The sequence below is a fragment of the Mya arenaria genome, chromosome 16 (assembly GCF_026914265.1).
Source record: "Mya arenaria isolate MELC-2E11 chromosome 16, ASM2691426v1".
NCBI lineage: Eukaryota > Metazoa > Mollusca > Bivalvia > Myida > Myidae > Mya > Mya arenaria.
Window position 1 is genome coordinate 49527086 of NC_069137.1, and position 20188 is coordinate 49547273.

Below are 20188 nucleotides of genomic sequence, written 5' to 3' on the forward strand. Positions count from 1 at the left end.
GAAATAAATCAGTGTGGCTTGATTAAGCTTGTTTATAAGGAACCGGTTTAATTTTAATGGAAATAATTTCAGTTTAAGATAATGCTTATTTCCATCAAACGTTCATATTAGAGCCCCACTGTTAAACGTACTTTAAAAATATAACAGACAATGCTCTGTTTTGACAAAAATCGTAATTAAAGGTTCTGAAAGAAAAAAAATTAATTATTGACTCTTTGATTCAAACAATATGATTTAAAAGGAAGCTGCCAGTTGCTGTTTGTTTATAAATTTAAGTAACAAAACTCAATTTCTTATCAACAAAATCAAAATATGTGAGTAAGTTCCTTAAGTGTTATTGGAATATCTTACAGTTATTTTGAGGTCTCAAGCAACACAGGTTAAAGCACTTAGTATAAGCATTTGGCTACGCGGGCTAATGGAACACATGTTGTTGTTTTTTTCTACAAAATATTCATCTTTTGATATGTCTGATAGAGGTACCACTTGACCTGCAAACACCCTCAGCAGACTGCTTCAGTCAGATAATAACTGTTTTATTAGGGTGGCAGTTTTAGGCTTATATAAATTTATAGCTAGATTTTCATCCATTTTTTTATTTTTGGCGGGGATGACATTGTTTTTGATTTTTTTTTTCTTAGATGACTGTTTCACCATTGAATAATTATGTTTTCATGCGCGTTCTTATTGCATAAGGGACCATATACATGAGTTTCTAGACGAACCACGAACAATTCTCATATTTTACATCGGCATCGGCTGGTATGAACAAACGCCGTTCCCGGACAGTACGTACCGGAGCGATACGCTAAAATAGACACCAGCAGCCAATTGTATAAAACCGGTTATCTTTTTGGTTTGGTCCGAAATGTTTATCGATTGGTCAATATTCATCCAATAATTTTTTCTTACCAATCAAATCATTGAAAGGTGTTCACTAGCCGAAATATAACCTGTGGACAACTTATCCGAGTTTTATACAATTGGCTGCAGTTCAACATTTTTATTTAAGTTAATCAAATTTAAAAGGTGGCGTAAAAAAGTGGGCGGGGATGAAAATCAAGCACTAAATTTATGGTCACCTAATTTTTCACTTGTTCAAATTGGCAGATTGCGATTAAAATTTGAATAGATTTTGAAATAACCAATGACACGTCTTTATTGTAATTCTTTCATTTATCGGCAAGAGACCTATATGTACTGTATATGAATAAAGTTCAGACACACAAAGCATTGACGGCAATGAAAGCTTAGGGCAGAGACACCAGATATATTCCGATGTTGAACAATGAAGCCGTATTTATGTTGAATTGTTATAGATGACATAACACACGAAGCCTAAATACAATAATGTCAAACAGTCAGAGATGTGGATGCGGTTCCTGGGGTTCATTTCTTAACTTAAGTAAGTTTCTTAAAATTTTCAGTCAACTGAAAATTAATGTATGAGTGTTTTTATTATTTAATCAGGTTTTTTTTCAATAAGGTCAATAGAAATAATGTATTTTGGAAATTCTTTATTTTTTATTTCATATGACAAGGGATAATAAAATCAGGAAAGTGACTTAAGTTAGGAAATAACTTAAAAAATGTTATGAATACCGCCACTGGCCTGACCCTAGTTTTAAATCTCTAAACTTATATGCATCGGTACTTGTTTAATGGTAGTGATAATGATAATAATAATAATTATTATTATGAAAAAAACATTAATAATACAAATAATACAAAAAATAATAATAATAATAATAATAATAATAATAATAATAATAATAATAATGATAATAAATAATAATAATAATATAAATAATAATAATGATAAAAATGCTGATAATATTTATTATAATCGAAGATCGATTGGTTGGGCCTGAAATCGGGGACAATCGATAGTATTTGGTCATAATCGATTATCGAAAAAAAAAAAAATAATAATAAAAAAAATAATTAGTAAGTGTCCCGATGTTATCTTTAACAAAATGGCTGATTAAAGCCACAATGAGCAAGAAAATGAACTATTTTTTATACAACAACACTTAATAACTTCAATCATAGACATAAGGTATATGCATATAATAATTAAGAGTTTAATACTGTCATTGAATAAAACTACAACTCAGGTACTATCTAGTATTTTAAAAACCAATTGTACTATCGATAATCGGTTACTTGAGTGGAACCGATCATCGATAGTAAAATTGCAACCGATTCCCAACGCTTATATTAATTGATACTAATACAGAAGCAGTAATTATAAAAAATAATTAATTTTGATCTATCGCTTAACCCTGATTAAAATAAATAATGTCTGACTGCTGATTCACTGAATTAAACGTATTGGAAAAATACATTTGACATAAGAAAATGTTAACCACTAAGTTTATTTAGCATAATGTTAATGTTGTTGTTTTGTACTAAATGGCTTTGATAAAAATCTGCATACAGTGCACTTATGCGTTTCATTAAAGGAAAACGGAACGTCGTATGGAATATTTATCTGTCAAATTGCCTCCGCTTATTACAAATTCCATATTTTAGAATAAGTATTCATAGCGTGCATAATATCTTGCATCTTATCTTAATTGGTTGTTATTCCAATTGTCTGATAGGAGGAATATTTATATCTCACCAGATGCCGACCACAGACGAGTTGGTTATCTCTGAGTCTGGTAATATTGCCAGGACTAACAAGTTTTCGTTGTTGGAAAAAATAGAACAAATATTATGCCAAAAATTTGTAATATTTATTATACCATTTGTATTTTAATAAAACAAACTGTTTACAATATTTATACAAAATTTTAACCAATAAATTGGCCGATTGTGTAGAGCTTTGTTAATGTTATCAACGCGATTAAAGAGTTCGTTGTTAAAGGGGCTGTACTCCGTATGAGACATAGCGAAAAAAATTGGCGAAAACTGACATAAACTTGGTATCGATGTCTACATTGCATTGAACTTCCTTACTAAAGTATCACATAGTTTACAATTTTTTTTCGCAGTTTTTTTTCCATTAAAAAAGATTACTAGGTTTGTCTATCTAGTAGAAGTCATTCCTTATGCGTGATTGGCTAGTCTATGTTATCAAGTGATATTACCAAGTTAGGTATATAGCTTAAATATTCCAACCATTTAGGGTAAGCCTTCGTAGCACAGTGGTAACAACACTGGAATGCATATTTTGGCAACACCGGTTCGAAACCGGTCGCTCGATTTTTTTTTTAAATTTGGTATTTTTTTACAATTATGATATCAAAGAGTAAAACATTTTATTCAATAATTGTCCTGAGATTCGTTACAGAAAAAAACTTTTTTTTTGGTGCCAATCTGGTGTACAGTCCCTTTAACTCCTAAACTTGAAATACAAGATCATATGCTCATAGGTTTAAATAAAACAAGTACACGGCCTCTAAACGCCAGCTCCACCACTTTACATCAGTTTTGTTGTGTTCCGGCATAGGTACTATACATAACAGTGCATGCGTGAGAATGTTCTTACGGGATGTGTAAGCACCGAAATGTACTTGCTATGCAGTCAGATCTCAAAATATGCCCAAGTCCGATTCGGGAGAAAAGCTCCTGGCACCACACTTTGCACAATATTGAAACGAAATAGTAACCAGCCTGCAGTAGAAGTGTTCTTACACGGTACCACATTCTCCGATTTTCGAAATATGTCCGTTTAATGAAATTATCAAATAAAATATAAATCATACTCACGTTTGCTCATGTAAAAACATAGGGAACAGCTCCACCACGGAAGTGTCGACAGCTCTTTTTCTTTGCACCACCGTAAAGTGGTGGAGCCGGCGTTTAGAGGCCGTGAAGTACAGCTGAAACATTTGTTTCAAATCTTGTCAGAAATAAATAAGATCACAAGTGTATACCCATAAAGCTTTCAGAACATTTAACAAATGAAAGTTAACAATTATGACGTTAACAATTTTGTTAACTTTAACAAAATTCTCAATTTAGAAGTTCTATATATCATACGTGTATGTTGTAAATGTTTATTTGTTATGAAAAATAAATACTGTTTAAACCAAAGTTCCAAACAATCGGTCCAATACCACGAAACAAAATATAATGGTGATCAAAATAAACAATTGTAAAAAATATGAGTAAAGATAAGAACAATATACTGATCCTGGTGAATGCTAAAATAAAAAAAAGGTTTTCAAGATATTTGTTCATAGTGTATAATTATGCATATGACTGTGTATAAAATAAATTCCTACGTGACAACTTATTTTAGTGATAAAAAATGAATAATTTGTTTGAATTTTAGCGGAGATAAGAGCAATCTTACACAACACATATCGTACAATCGCTTTTATACGAATGAATATGTTTTATACTTTCTACTTCGAAACTAAGAGATTTTTATCCGTTTCGCAAATTCTATTTAATTATGAACTTAAAACTTTCATTTTTATTATTAATGAATTTCCTGATCGTTTATAATGTTATAAAGTTGTTATTACGGTAACCCCAACATTTTCATGTTGGATATTAAAGCTGCACTCTCACAGATTAACCGTTTTGACAACTTTTTATTTTTTTGTCTTTATAAAAGCAAAATTTTGCTTAAATGTCTGAAAACCGGTGATATATGACTGCTGTCAAAAGATCAAACCGCAGTTCTTAATATTTGCGTTCGAAAATTGATGTTTTATGGCTAAAAGCGTTACTAACGCTTTAAAAAAAAAGAATTTTCCCGTAATTTCCAACCATTTGAGATACGTTCTATTGTGAGCCATCTTTCATGACTGAATTGAGGCACTGGCGCTTAAGTCAGTAACATTTGAAGAGGATTTCTTTGCATTGAAAGAAAGCACAAATGTCAATCTGTGAGAGTGCAGCTTTAAAACAAACAAAACGACATTAATTTTAGGATTTTTTTTTTTCATTTCAACATAATATGCGTATCATAAAACGTGACTTAAAATCATACTTGTCAAGACAAAATGCAAACATACTCGTAGAAATATGATGAAGATCAAAAGAACATTTATCTCAATAAACGTTTGCATTTTTGTTCAGCAGTTGAAGCTGAAGAAAATAATCTTTTGACAAGTAGGACTCACGATAACATATTTCATCTTAAAAAAAACATGTACAGACACTTATAAATAAAAGTAATATTATAATAATATTTAACGTACATGTAGACATTTCTTTAATCATATCTTAAAAATAAACGCTGTCTGTAGATTTGAATGAACCGATTATTCAGAACTTTGTTAAAGTTTATAACGTGTTTAACAACGTCGATATTAACTTTTAAACGTGAAATATTTAATGAAGTGCTTAAAGTGGCACTCTTATTCAAAATCAATACATACACATGTATTACAAACATAGTTTTTGAGTGATTAACCTTTAACTACTTACTTATTATATTAAAAAAATAATAACTGATAACAAGATTGTAACCGTGTATTTAATAGCTGAAAACGCAAAAATATTAAATGATTGGTGAATGCTAAAAGATTTACTGTGATCTACTATAGTCGCATAAGGTAGAAATATCGTGTTGTTTGCTAATTTCTTTCAAATTTAACTCGGTATCCTTCATTAGAACCATTGTTTTCGACATTTATTCTTCCTTTTTGGTATATTAAAACAATTGAATAAATTGTGGTAAATCTTATTTGGGAGTGCATCTTTAAGCAAGAACTCTGTATAGGTCATTTATACCGACCCTTGTTAGTCAATGTTATATTTGCATTTTCAGTTTAATATTTGCTGACTGAAACAAATAGTTCACTAAATGGAAGTGGTTGATTATTATCGTTTAAGCTTTACCATCAATTGTTTATAAGGAAATATATGTGTTCCACATTAAGGAATAAAATAACGTTCAACGTCCGTATTACATCTCTTAACCGCCGGATATATCCGGTAGACAATTACTTTTTAAAGTTCTCTACCGAAAGTGTATCAACCTAAATTTGTGAAGAGCTTTTCAAGGCGTCTGGCGCTATATCTATGTTAAATATGTATGTAATACGTCCCGCAATATTGTGACATTTTACTTGCAAATCTTTCCGGATAAAATGAGTTTCGCCGGTGACTTATTCAGAGCAGAACGTGGCTCAGAATTTGTCGGACAAAAGAAAACGGCTTCATTTCTTCGGTGGGCGCAATGTTGTTTATGGATATACTGTGCTCGTTTTAACATGGTGCTAAGTTCCGTTTTGTGCTTTCGGTCAAGGAATTATGGGAAATGTATTTTTACCTCGAGTTCAAATGTTTTTCCTAAATTGTTTATTGTGCTCACAGTGTTGTGTTTGCTTCCGGATTATTCAATCGGAAGTGACGTCATAACGTCGACGACATCTTCATACCCATCACCAAGTTCCCCAGTTACTATAAAGATCGCGACAATAGTATCGTACAACACCAGTAGACTATTTTCAATGTATAAAATCCGCCCAGCACTAGATTTGGCTATTGACGAAGTACATGAATGGGAGATTCTACCATCTTGGGTGATCCTGAACGTCAGCTATTCCGACTCCCACTGCAACGCCATGGATGCTCCCGTCGCTGCCTTCAATTTCTACATGGACCGTAACGTAGACTTCTTTCTAGGTCCCGTATGTGACTACTCGCTAGCGCCCGTAGCGCGATACGCACCGTACTGGAACCTTCCGGTTATAAGTCCAGGAGGTTTTGCGCATGATTTTGGGGCCAATAAATCCTCCCCGGTTGCGGAGTTCCCTACGTTAACGCGAGTTGGGATGACGTTTAACTCGATGGCTTTGGCAGTCTCCTCAAACATATATCAACACAATTGGAAGAAATTTAAACTTATATATGACGGTGAAGGTCATTCGGAAGTGATGCCTAGGTTCTGTTACCTAGCCGGAAGTGCACTAATCTCTACGATAAAGCAAGAAGAGATCCTTGAACATGATTTATATCTTATGCTTCCGGGTAATGACCACGCGCGCATGCTGACAGAAAAAGTGGGAAATACTTATTCCGGTAAGTTTAAAGATATTACGTCATGTATTGATCGTAATGGCCAATAAAAATTAATTGTTAGGTTTTAATCCATTTTTTAATGGGGTTGAAGTTGACATTTTTCATTATTTTTCTTCGTTGGCTGTTACACTATTGATTACGTGTTCATGCTCTCTCTTATTGCACAAGGGACCATAATTATATGTGTTTCTAAACAAACTACTAACACAATCGTAACAATTCTCTTATTTTACATGTGAATATTGAACATCGACACCGTAGGCATGGATCGACGCAAAAACAGACCCTAGTCTGCAAAATATTTATTTGAGTCAATAAATTTTAAAGCGAGGCGGGAAAAAGATGGGGCTGGAGGAATGGAAATCAAGCAATTAATTACAGTCGCCTAAGTGTTCAGTGTATATCCATGAGATTACTTTGCAACGTACCTTAAGGTAATAAACTTACAAAGTAATATTATTATTACTAATAACAAAGAAGCATTATAACGGATAATTACTCGCAGCGTTTGAATTGGCAACACAGCAGCATCATAAAGTGGAATGTGTAAACAATGCATAAATAAATTTTCCAGGTCCTTGAAATACTTGTAAGAAACAAAAATGATTTTGAAAAGTACTTGACCATTATTTTAAACCTCAACATAGTGTTCATAGAAGTCATTTCCAAAGACCTTGATATTTTAACTAAATCAAAATATACTCGTTCTGAATCGTCCTAAATTGCAGTTTAAGGGAAAATAGCACTGCATGCTGTTGCCTTTGCTAAGGGGATCAGAAACATATAAACGCAATCATGTTTGAGCCCTATGAATTATGACATTCTTATTCAATTTATTGCTAAACTCGCACGCGTTGTCGGTTAATAAATGGAGGTGTTATTATGCCATTAGATGCTTGAAATAATATTCAATTTGCAGGGAATTTCAGATGTGCACGTCCTTTTAAATGGGGTATATATCGAGTGCGCGTCCTTTGTATTATTTATATTTGGTATCACAAAACGCACTTAAATGGATGTTCAGGGAAAAACTCATTGGTCGAACTCTGATATCTCGATGTTCTGGTTATGTCAAACGTTGCTTCGAATGTGTATTGATTATATAAACATGTTTTGTATTTCTGTTTCAACGAACGCTCGTTATTTCGAAGTATTTCCCGAGGCTCCAACGACTTCGACATAGCGAGATTTAGTACTGTACATTTAGATTTCATAGCCAATTTAGAATGTCCAGACATGTCTTCCTAAACAACTTACACAATTCGCATCATAAAATATTTATAAGTACCTGCCTTTGCTATAAATTTGCAGACATCAATCAATTTGTCCCTATAGGAAAATATAGTTTGTTATATTTTCTGGACATCTACAATCAAAACTTCTATGCCAAGGCAAATTGTCCGTTTCATGTATGACAATTCGATGAGCTGTTTATATGCAAATCTACGTCTGTGGCTCTGAGCGCAAAACGAAGCTTTAAAGGGGCATCATAAAGCTAACTTATAAGCCCACAGTCGACTCGAGCTCCCATGAATTATTGTTTTACTGACCGTTTCATGACGGTGATTCCATCATTTATCGGTAAAGTAGTTTTAAATTGACACTATTATTCAAAATCAATATATACACATGCATAACAAACATCAATTTTGACTGATAAGCCTTTTACTTCTTACTTAATAATGCATTTATGAAAAATATCAATTACTGATAACAAGATTGTAACCGAGTATTTTATAGAATAAAGCGCAAATTATATTAAATGATTGGTGAATGCTAAAAGATTTAGTGTGGTCTACTGTAGATTCATAGAAATAGGTAGAAATACCGTGCTATATGCTAATTGCATTCAAATTAAACTCGGTATCCTTAAGAACAATTGGTTTCGACAATTATTCATCGTTTTTGGAATATTAAAACAATATTATTTATTGTGGTACATCTGAGTGCATCTTTAATGATGGTATAGTTTGTTTTTGGTGTTTGTATTTGTGTATGTGATGTTAATGTGTTTGTGTCTATAGTCCATTGTCGTGTGGGCCCTTGCCTTGTACTCCTAAACAGTTTTTTTGATGTTCGACTACTTGCTTGTCCCGGTATTTTTTCTTTGTATTATTGATGCCCACATTTTTACATATAAAACATAATCGCTTTCATAAATGCTCTTTTTAATGCATAGCTAAGTGACACACCTCCCAAGTCTAAAACTACACCAAAATATCGTTTTACAGTGTATTTGCTTTAATTGTAAAAAAATCAAAGTTTGTTTTGTTTTGATAATCAGACAAATGGGTTGAGTATAATAATGCATTAAAATAAAAATAAATGCATCAAGCTATAGTGTTACTCTTTAACAACACAATAGCCCCGGGTTGTTCACAATGAAGAGAAGTTGACTTGTCATTATTTTTCTGCTGTTATGTCCAGTCCTCGGGAACATAAATTGTCAATGTTGCTTTGCTTTTACAGTAAAAGGCTGTAGAAGGTCATTTGGTCGATATAATGGAATAGATTGAATTGTTGTAGATTTGTATTTGATTTGGCATAATGGTTCCATTATGAGTTACTGATGAACATCTCTTATGATGCAATATCGGTTCATATTTGATTGGTTCGGTATGTGTTTCTTAATGAAACGCAGTCGAACATCCATTAAGAAATGGTTAAAAAATGTCAGTTTGTACTTTTTGTACAAAAATAAATGACTTGATGCATTGCAGTGGTATACATTATATTGTGCAAACTACCCACCTACTGGGCCTGCCACTGTTAATATATACCGTTTCACCTGATTAAAATCAATAACGACTGACTACTTAAATTAATGTATCGTATGTAATAAAACCTAAACAATGTTTCTCATAAATTGGACAAAATATAATGTTGACCATTAAAAAATAGAAAAAGATGCTGCCTTTGATCATTCTGTGCGATGTTGAATCACAAACTTCACAATGAGAGGAATCCTACACAACGAACATATATTTAATTCCGTAATAATTGATAAACGCTTGGACAAAGGAGAGTTATTTACTCATACAATGAAAATCGTATGTACGATATTATGGGCCTGAAAACGTCATCCGGACAAATGTTGCGATGGCACGTGCGATGCCTGTCTACTAGGGGCTGCGCTTTACGACAAGCAAAGATCGCCAATCCGCCCGCATGTAAGACACACGACCAGCTTGAGAGTATAACAAATGTACCCGGAAATGTGGCCAATACGTGCACATTATCTCGAATAGGATCTATTTTTAGACCAATTTAACACAGACGTATTAATATATTATGCATTTGCTAAATTGACGTCTGCTTACATTAATATTTCAAGTGATAACGATAACATGGAAACTAATGTTTCTGTTTGTAACGCTTAATGGAGACATTTTCTTTGAATGCTAGATATTACTTAGACTTTAGGCCATTATAAACTGACTGATGTAGAATAAAAATGACCGGACAACGACATATATATCTACTCCGGTTGACAAGTTAATTGTAGAGGACCGTTTAATACCAGGCTATTAGCCGTTGATTTACTCTTTAATAATCCTGACATTTTCTTGTTTTATGCTTGTGGATTTATTCACCATGAGAAATAATGTGCATATACGTACGAGGAATGAAATTATCCACATGTTAATCTATACTCTCACAAATAAAATAAATCTACAGGGGTTCTAATGTTATAGTACAAACATCTCGTTTTACAATTTCGCGATGTACACACTACGTTGTTAATCCGTCATATGTTATGACGTCATCACACTTTATGACGTCATCACACTTTATGACGTCAAAGATCGATTATGACGAATATACAAAACAATCATCAAATAAACAAACAAACACTAGATATTTTAGTCCAATTTTCACGATGTACAGAAAATAGAGGGTGCTCTTATTTCTATAGATTCCCATCAATCAACAAAATTATACCTCAAAGTGAAACAATCACTCGTATTCTGATGACATGTTTCAAGATCGCATTTATTGAAACAATTTATATACCACGCATTTCCCGAATTAACGTAAGCTTACATAAAAAATAAACAGGTAAGAAGCACCATTAACATCAGAATTAATTTGTCCGAAATAACAATCAAGATTATGTAGTACAATTGAAAGTACGTGTGTCTATACCTAACCCGTGTAAAGGTAGCAAAACAGAACTTAATGTACATACAATCGAACCCTGATGGCTCGAACTCGCAGGGACCGGCTAAAATATTTTGAGCCTCGGGAATTTCGAGCCAAGCGGGAATGCTTACATTCTGAATAAAGAAATCGGTCCTGTACCTCCAATTCGAGCAAATGGGAATTTCGAGCCAACGGGGTTTGACTGTAACTGATTTAAACTACAAAATTTCAGTCAGACAGTGACAAATTACCCTTATATTTTCCTCCTAAAATGCAGTTTTTGTAACATTTTCGAGAGCGCTTGTCGTGATACAGTATATTCATTCCGCTTTGTAAGCCTAATGTTTCTTAGCGCGTTTATTCATGTGTAATACGGTGCAGCAGACAACGTAAATGATTATTCCGAACAATATTTAATAATTATAGCAATTACTTAATATTCAAGTTTTTTTTTAAATATGTTTTATTTTATATTTGAAACATATTTGAAATATTACACTACGAATATTATGTGTAACAATAATGTAATTAAAAGTTTATCGTTTCAGAAACGCAATCTTGCAATGGAAGGGACTCGCTCATATTTCGGAAAAAAACTAGTTATCCCGAAAATGTATCTAAAAACACTTAAATTACAATAAGTTTACTCTTTACCTAAATTGCAGAAAAATATACTGTAAAGGAATAAATAAAATCCGTAAAATGTGCGTTTTACAAAGCAGGAGCGAGCCTCTTTAAGCTCTTGTCAACTTTTTTTTCCCAAACGATTACCTTCTTGAAAAAAAAAATAACAGTGGGTTTTTTTATTCGTAAGTTAAATTTTCTTTGAATTTGTTATTTGATTCAATGAAAACACACATTATATTCCCACTTTCTACACCTGTTTTGCTATATTAATAAAACAAAGCTATTTGATGACTTAATTATTTGCTTAAAACATTTATTCCACACTTCAATCCATCATTTTCGTCCAATAAAGGTAAAATATAGACATATTCACCAGCGGTTCTTGTTGAAATCTCTTATATTCAAGTGTTGTGCAGACATTTATTCGTTTGTCAGTATTACATCGAGAAAATACTGAAATTGATTCAGTGGTGCCGTGATAAAATAATGCTCTTTTCAATTTCATCATCATTTGTCTGGAAGGCTTTGTTTGAAAAATATTTTTTGAATCATAGACAACAATATTATTATTTTTTTTTTTTTTTTTGCTTTAAATCATTAAGAGGAGAGTATGTTATGTCTTATATTAGGAGGCGTGAAAAAAACTTTTGAAACATAAACAGTAACAATTATTATTTTTTGCTTGAACAAAGTTTATCAAATCAATAACACAGGAGAGTTTGTTTTATATTAACAGACGAATTATTTTGTATCAGTTTATAGCAGTGTTTGATTCATCCTAAGGCTTGCCGATTTACCGGTCCCGCAGCGTGCCCGAGGGTCGGATTTTTCGATCCGGAACGGAAAAACATGATTGATATTTTTTCTTGCATAACTAAAATTATGAATTAGTGGAAAAAATAACGTAGAAAACGAACTTTTGTACAATTACACCAAACAGCGCGTGCGACGTTGTTTACTGACGTCATAGAGCGCAGTAATTAAAAAAAAACACACTAAAAATAGCGTTTTTTACGATGAATTATTTTCAATTTTTAATTAAAAGTCTTGCAAACATATAAATTTGATTGCGCTTTATTGAAATGGCATACTTTATCTCTCATAAACCATACAATAAATGAAATAAGAAATGGCGCGATTTTGCCCCTAACTCATCTTACATGGGGAATTCAAGATGGGGTTTTCCAGCACTGGTCACATGACCGGAAATACACGTCCGGTATGCAAGATATTTATTTCTGTATACAATGTATACAATATGGAAACACTATAACTGAGTGACACTATAACAACAGGCAAACGTTTATGGATCATGTCAAATACATTATACACAGATGTTAACACAAACACTGAATTATAAATCCTTTATTCCCATTGTGGTCCTTGATTTAACTTGAGGTCCTTGATTCCCCTTGTTGTCCTTGATTTCTATTGCGGTCCTTGATTTCTCTTGTGGTCCTTGATTTCCCTTGTGGTCCTTGAATTACATTGTCGTCCTTGATTTACATTGTGGTCCTTTATTTCCATTGTGGTCCTTGATTTACATTGTCGTCCTTGATTTCCATTGTGGTCCTTTATTTCCATTGTGGTCTTTGTTTCTCCTAAGGGTCCTTGATTTCAATTATGGTCCTTTATTTCCATTGTGTTCCTAATTTCCCTAGTGGTCCTTGATTTCCCTTGTGATCTTTTATTTTAATAGTGGTCCCAGACACAAACTAAGAGACACATACGTACATGAATATATTAGTTTTTTATTGGGGTTTCAGCCTTGGTACAGTTAATATTTGTTTTCATTTTCATTAACTATTAAGGTAACCTTTTTAGTAATGAACAACATTTTGCAAATACCTTATACCTATATATCATTTTACAGTCTACCAGCAGTTTCTTGCAATTTTTGACAATTAGCACTTTATTAACCATCATCAACATCATCATCATCAAATTCATCATCATCATCATCATCATCATCATCATCATCATCATCATCATCTTCATCATCATCATAATCATCATCAGCATCATCATCGTCATCGTCGTCGTCGTCGTCGTCGTCGTCGTCGTCTTCATCATCATCATCATCATCATCATCATCATCATCATCATCATCATCATCATCATCATCATCATCATCATCATCATCATCATCATCATCATCATCATCATCATCATCATCATTATCATCATCAGCAGCAGCAGCAGCAGCAGCAGCATCACCTTGCGAAATATTTTTTTTATATGAAAAGGGCTGATTGAATGACAAAATAGCGCATCTGTCCGCTACTAACGAGTGCTCATTTGTATTCAACATTCTGATTTACATGTCTACAATTGTAAATGACGAAAGGACATAGTTTGTCATCTTGATAGAGAACTTTTCGGAGCCCACTTAACTGGATGTAAATAGTGCATTCATTGTCAGTCGTGTTGCGTCAAGGCAGATCGTACCACAACCCCGTTGGTTCGAAATCGCTTGGCTCGAATTACTCATTGGCTCGAACTAGATTTATAGGACCGCTTTTCTATTCTCTTAGTAAGCATTCCCGCTTGGCTCGAATTTCCGAGGCTCGAGGTATTAACATTATGTGATACGTTTAACCTACACGTAATATTGATTTGTTTCAGATATTGAGAAGGGTCATTTTTGTCAAAACATTTTGCCAACTAAACTAGAAATAAACTCAACTTAACTGTCAGTGATGCTGATTTCTAAAGATTTATATCTGAAGGAACTGCAACATTTAGATGAAGTAATTTAACAATGTGCTGCGGTTTGTATTGCGTAAGAGCGGATTGATAAACAAAACTGTGGGATTTGTCACACGAACTCTTCTTTAAGCGTTGGCTTCCTTCATAGTAAATGGTTTTTCGATTTCCTCTGGGATTTCTATTTAAATGGATATGAATACGATGAAATCACGTAGCGAAATACTTTCGAACTTTAAATGCATCGAGCAATCAAGTGCCATAGGCATACACCAAATAATTTTTCCAAGATACTCTGATACGGCGAAATCCCTTTAAACTTTAAATGCATTGAGCAATACTGTGTCCTGGCATTCACCAGTTAAATCGAAGTGTTGTACCAAGTGTATAGCATCTTCCAATACGAATGTATTGTAATGATTCCTATCATTTTGAAATACTATGTTGTCTCTTCGAGTGATATTTTCTAGTTGTTTTATTATTAAACCACAATAACCATAGCCCTCTCAGGTTCAAAATTCATCATAGACAACAAACTCTTAAAAAGTTACAATACACCACAAACGTATATAACATTTACGTTTCAAGTGACACTCTTATTCAAAATCAATACATACACATGTTTAACGTAAATTGTAGTGATAAACTTTTAACTATTCATTACATAATGCTTTTATGGACAATATTAATTACTGGTAACAACATTAAAACAGTGTATTTGATAGCTAGAAATGCACAAATATAAAATGATTGGTGAGTGCTAAAATAAATCAGTGATCAACTGTCGTCTCAGATGTTGAAATACCGTGTGTGATACACATTTCTTTCAAATTAAACACGGTATCCTTCATAGGAACCATTGTTTTCGATATTTATTCATCCTTTTCGATAAATTAAAACAATTGTATTAATTGTGTTACATCTTATTTGGGAGTAAGAGTGCATCTTTAAATACGTTTATTAATACTTGTTTGGGCTATACCTTACAGTCTTGCATATTGCTTTGGGATTACATATTTCGGGTGAAGTAATTTGCCGCGTGATCAGAACTGTGTTATAGTTGACATCTATGTTATCGTCATCATTGTTAACTATCAAAGCGTTACTGCACTTTGAGTTTGATGGACACACTTGTGATCTGTAGTTTTGTAATAACATTTGAGACAACTGTTACAGCTTTACTTACTTTTTATGACAAGTAAATGAGCACATCCTCAAAAATCTTTAAAAGTTAAACAACAAAGTTTTTAAAGTTAACAATATTGTAGTTCACTACACGTTGTTAACTTTAACAACGTTCTTAACAATGAGGCCCCAATTTCTCGAAACTTCTTATCATGAAAATAATTTCTATCTAAGGTGTAAAAACTCTTAAAGAAGTTAATATTACGCAATTTACTGAAAACCAAAAATAATGAGATTAGCTTAATCCTGTTATAAGGGACTTAAGAAGCCAGGCCCCGATTCCTCGAAATTTCTTAAGATTAACAGACTTAAGTAGCTTATTTCAATTAGCCGAACTACATACTTAAAATTGAATTTTTATAAATCAAAAATGGTGTATTGTGATTATCATAAAGATAATTTCTATCTTAAGTGTAAAAACTCTTAAAGAAGTTAATATTACGCAATTTACTGAAAACCAAAAATAATGAGATTAGCTTAATCCTGTTATAAGGGACTTAAAGCTGCACTCTCACAGATTAAACTTTTTTGTTTGTCTTGGAACGAGCCAATTTTTTTGCGAAAATCCATGGAAACCAGTTATATAAGACTGCTGACAAAAAAAAGATTGCAGATTTTTTATATTTAAGTTCAAAAATTGATGTTTTATGCACTTTTCTTAAATCGTTAGTAACGGTTTAAGCCATAAAACATTAATTTTCGAACGGAAATATGAACATCTACGATCTGATTTTTTTGTAAGCAATCTTTTATCAATTATTTGCAGATATTTACCCAAAAAATTTGCTATTTTCAAGACAAAAAATAAAAAAGTTGTAAAAATGGTATATCTGTGAGAGTGCAGCTTTAAGGAGTTGGGGCCAGCTAATTATCGGCATTGAAGTTTACTCGTATCGGTCTTCATTCTAACTTGTCAGAAAATTCTATTTTGGCACCAAAGGTGGAAATAAATAATGATTATGTTCTCAATAGTAGTGCTCAAACTACTTGAAGAAATAAAGTGTCAGTCTAAAATGCATTAATCTTCAACAAACGGCGCTGTAAATAAACTGTGCGTTAATTAAGCTTCAACGAAGCCCGTTAAATTGAAATTGCTCAAAGTGTTAAAATAGAACGGGAAAACAAGTCAAGCCACGTCGACAAAATTGAAAAGGGCTGCGTTATGGCTTAACTTTCATAAAAGCTGCACTCTCACAGATTGACTGTTTTGAAAACTTTTTTTTTATTTTTTGTCTTGGAATTTGCGAATTATTGCGTAAATGTCTGGAAATCAGTGATATAAGACTGCTGAAAAAATCAGATCGCAGGTTTTCGTATTTATGTCCAAAAACTGATGTTTAATGCATTTTTCTGAAAACGTTAGTAACCTTTTTAGCCATAAAACATTAATTTTCGAATTGAAATATCAAAAAGTGCGATCTGATTAGATATTTACGCAAACCTTTGCTCATTCCAAGATAAAAAAATAAAAGTTGTCAAAATGGTAAATATTTGAGAGTGTAGCTTAAAAGCCAAGCATGTTTATTTGGAGAACCTGCGGCAGTATTCATTAAACTTATAAAAGTATTTTCCTAACTGAAGTCACTTTCCTTTCACCTTTTATTATCTCTTTAGTCATAAGAAATAAAAAAATAAAGAATTTTTAAAATACATTATTTCTATTGACCTTATTGAAAAAAAAAATTAAATGTTAAAAACACTGATACATTTTTTATAATTTGACTTATCTTTTTTTAAGAAATGGACTTAAGTTACGAAATGACTTAAAAAAAAGTTGTATGTATGCCACCTCAGGGATCTGTTCTTAACCGTCCTATATCAGGGTATATTACTATAGTAGATACTTTTTAAAAATAAAATGGTCAAATTTAAACATGTCCAGTAAAAAATGTACATGTTTTAAAGAAATTACGAAAAATCCACACTAAAAGGTGATTCAACTTATGGTCGGGAGGATAATTAGGTCGGTCGGAAGAATTGAAGCAAACAATATTTCTTACGTCTAAAATGTGCGAGTGTGAGATACTATTACGATTTTAAGCTAAAATGTCATTTGAAAATCAAATTATTTACCAAAGCATAGTCACACTTGTGTTTAAACAATGAAATTCAGGAAATGTTTTGTAAGAGACGAATTGAATTCATTTAATATTTTAATCATATTTAAACATTACTGAATATGATATGTTCGTCTGCTGAACAACAACACTTATTTTAAAAATAAACATAAATTCTGTAGCATTCGAATTATTATTTTAAATTTTGATTTCAAAATGATAACAGAAAATGTTATGACTTTAAGCGCGTAATAAAATTTAGTGGAGCATTCACTGCTCCATTGTTTAAAGGCGCCCACTAGGTTTGATTTTTATTTCTAAATTTAATGCCTTGTTATGTTAACCCATTTGACTTGATTGGTCAATTTTCAAAACAACCTTATGATTAGTGTACAAGTAAAACAATACTAGCGATATTTGGGCGCTCATTCAACAGGGGATTTTGTGGCCACGTATATATTAGAAAAAAAAACTAAATTTTAAAGGCTAATTTTTTTCTTATCTCTACACTAATTATTTGGTTTTGTTAAGATCATTTAAAGTCAAATGCGTTAAACGTGATATTGCATTAAAACTTAATAAATGATTTTTGCATTAGCCTATAATGTACGTACGCCTTCAATTTTTCGAGTTATTTGTTTTCAAGGGTGTTGAGAGATTATTCAATTAACTGCGATTTTGAATGACATCTGCTATTCTTGACATTTATCATATAGATTGGATGTCTAAACACAGATAACGCTTTGACATTATTATAGCAAACATGAAATTATAATTATAAAGTACGCTATTCCGACTTAAATTAATAGATCAAGATTTACCACCTGTGTTTAGTTCATAAACATTCAAATTAGAACATCATTTGAACGTATGAAAGGAGATAAACTCAGATAATAAATTTAATAAATTTCATTCAAAAAAAAATCAAACATGTAATCCATCTCATCAATTTTATTGATGGGGTCGAAGGTAAACACTGAAGTCTCCTTTAACTTCGCGAGTGTGTGAATTTCCCCGTCAATGTTCGCGTTTATAGGACGCGAAATGTATTAATCAAAATTGAAAGCAAACTGTTTAGAGTGACATTATATTATAAAGCATGTAAAACTGTTTCCGATTTGCATGATTATTTAAGTATAATATAAATTCTTAAATGATGTATGTTGATGTTAATACGTTCATGACGTAATTCGATGTTTGTAATTTCATGACGTAATTGGAGGATGGACATTACTTGACGTATTTTTGTATATGTACTTATATGACGTATGTTGATGTTTGAACTTAAATGACGTTTTCTGATATCTGTACTTGAAGTACGTATTTTGATGCTCCCTGGATTTTCAGTCAAAGAAACTTGTATCACGGATACAGATGTCTGTTTGAATGAAGGATTCAGAGCTTTTTGGCATAGTATTTGAATATATCATCATAATGACGTTAGAAAGTGAAGTTGTAGTAAGTTTGAATAATGCTATTATACATTCGGCGACTCCTATCCATACAGACGATGTTACTAATATTTATTCTGCAATATAACTCATAGCCAGTGCATCGGAATTCAGAACACGTTTCTATGATATAAAACAGAAACAATAATAAGTATAATTCATCAATCAAAATACCTCTGTATTGCATATGCCATATCCATAGCATGAGTGCTATCTTTTATCTAGTCTTAATTCGTTTTATTCGAATAAACTGATAAAAGGAATATTTAGTTTAATAAAATACCCATCAAAACACATTAAAGTATAATTGCGCGACGTTTAAATGACGTAATAAAACAGCAATAATGACGTTTATTATGAAGCTATGTGTCTTGTAAGTGATATAACTGGTTATGCATATAATAAAATGATAATAATTCACTAGTGCCGGAAAGAGATGTGTGTCAGTGCTCTCTTATTCTAGAATGCTCAATTAAAGATGAAGGTGTGAGAGTGGTCTAGTGGTATAGGTGTCCGCCTCTCACCCAAGAGGTTGTGGGTTCGATCCCCACTAGGGGTACTTTCTCATGGCCTCTCAAAAAGGACACAGTACTGGTTTCTGCCCAGGAACCGGACTCGAGAGTGATCTTATAAGCTTTCGTCTCAATCGAGCTAAAATCAATTAGTATAAACCAATCAAGCAAGCAAGTTACCTATGATACATTATATCGTTGGATAAACTTATTGTGTATTTAAGTTGCCGGAAATATTTCGTAGATACTCAATAGTTAAAGTTTTCCGGCGAAAGTGTAATAATCTAAATTCTTAGAGAGCTTTTCAAGGCGTCTGGCGCAATATCCGTGACAAATATGTTCTTTAAACAATCCACTCTTTTAGATAAAACCATTCACAAATCGCAATTTTAACAATTGTGATGAATGCAGAAGTTTTTCTGAATGTTGTGCTTGATGGGGCTATTTGAACACGTATCGAAGCTCGTTTTTCTCAATATATGTTTTATCATTTTACAGTCTACCGACAGTTTCTTGC

General features: G+C 32.5%; 1 protein-coding gene across 3 annotated transcripts in view; it reads left to right on the forward strand.

Moving 5' to 3' along the window:
- The window catches only part of LOC128221872 (atrial natriuretic peptide receptor 1-like), a 355937-nt gene that overhangs the window by 82970 nt on the left and 252779 nt on the right, over positions 1–20188 (forward strand). Inside the window, exon 2 of one of the 3 annotated variants that reach the window (XM_052930496.1) lies at positions 5735–6990. The exons of 1 other annotated variant lie outside the window; for it this stretch is intronic. In XM_052930496.1, coding sequence (XP_052786456.1) covers positions 6057–6990 — 934 coding nt within the window. In that variant the 5' untranslated portion in view covers positions 5735–6056. Of the gene's footprint in view, positions 1–5734; positions 6991–7294; positions 7425–20188 lie in introns of those variants that run through there. One more of the 3 variants, XM_052930499.1, reaches the window with a different exon arrangement.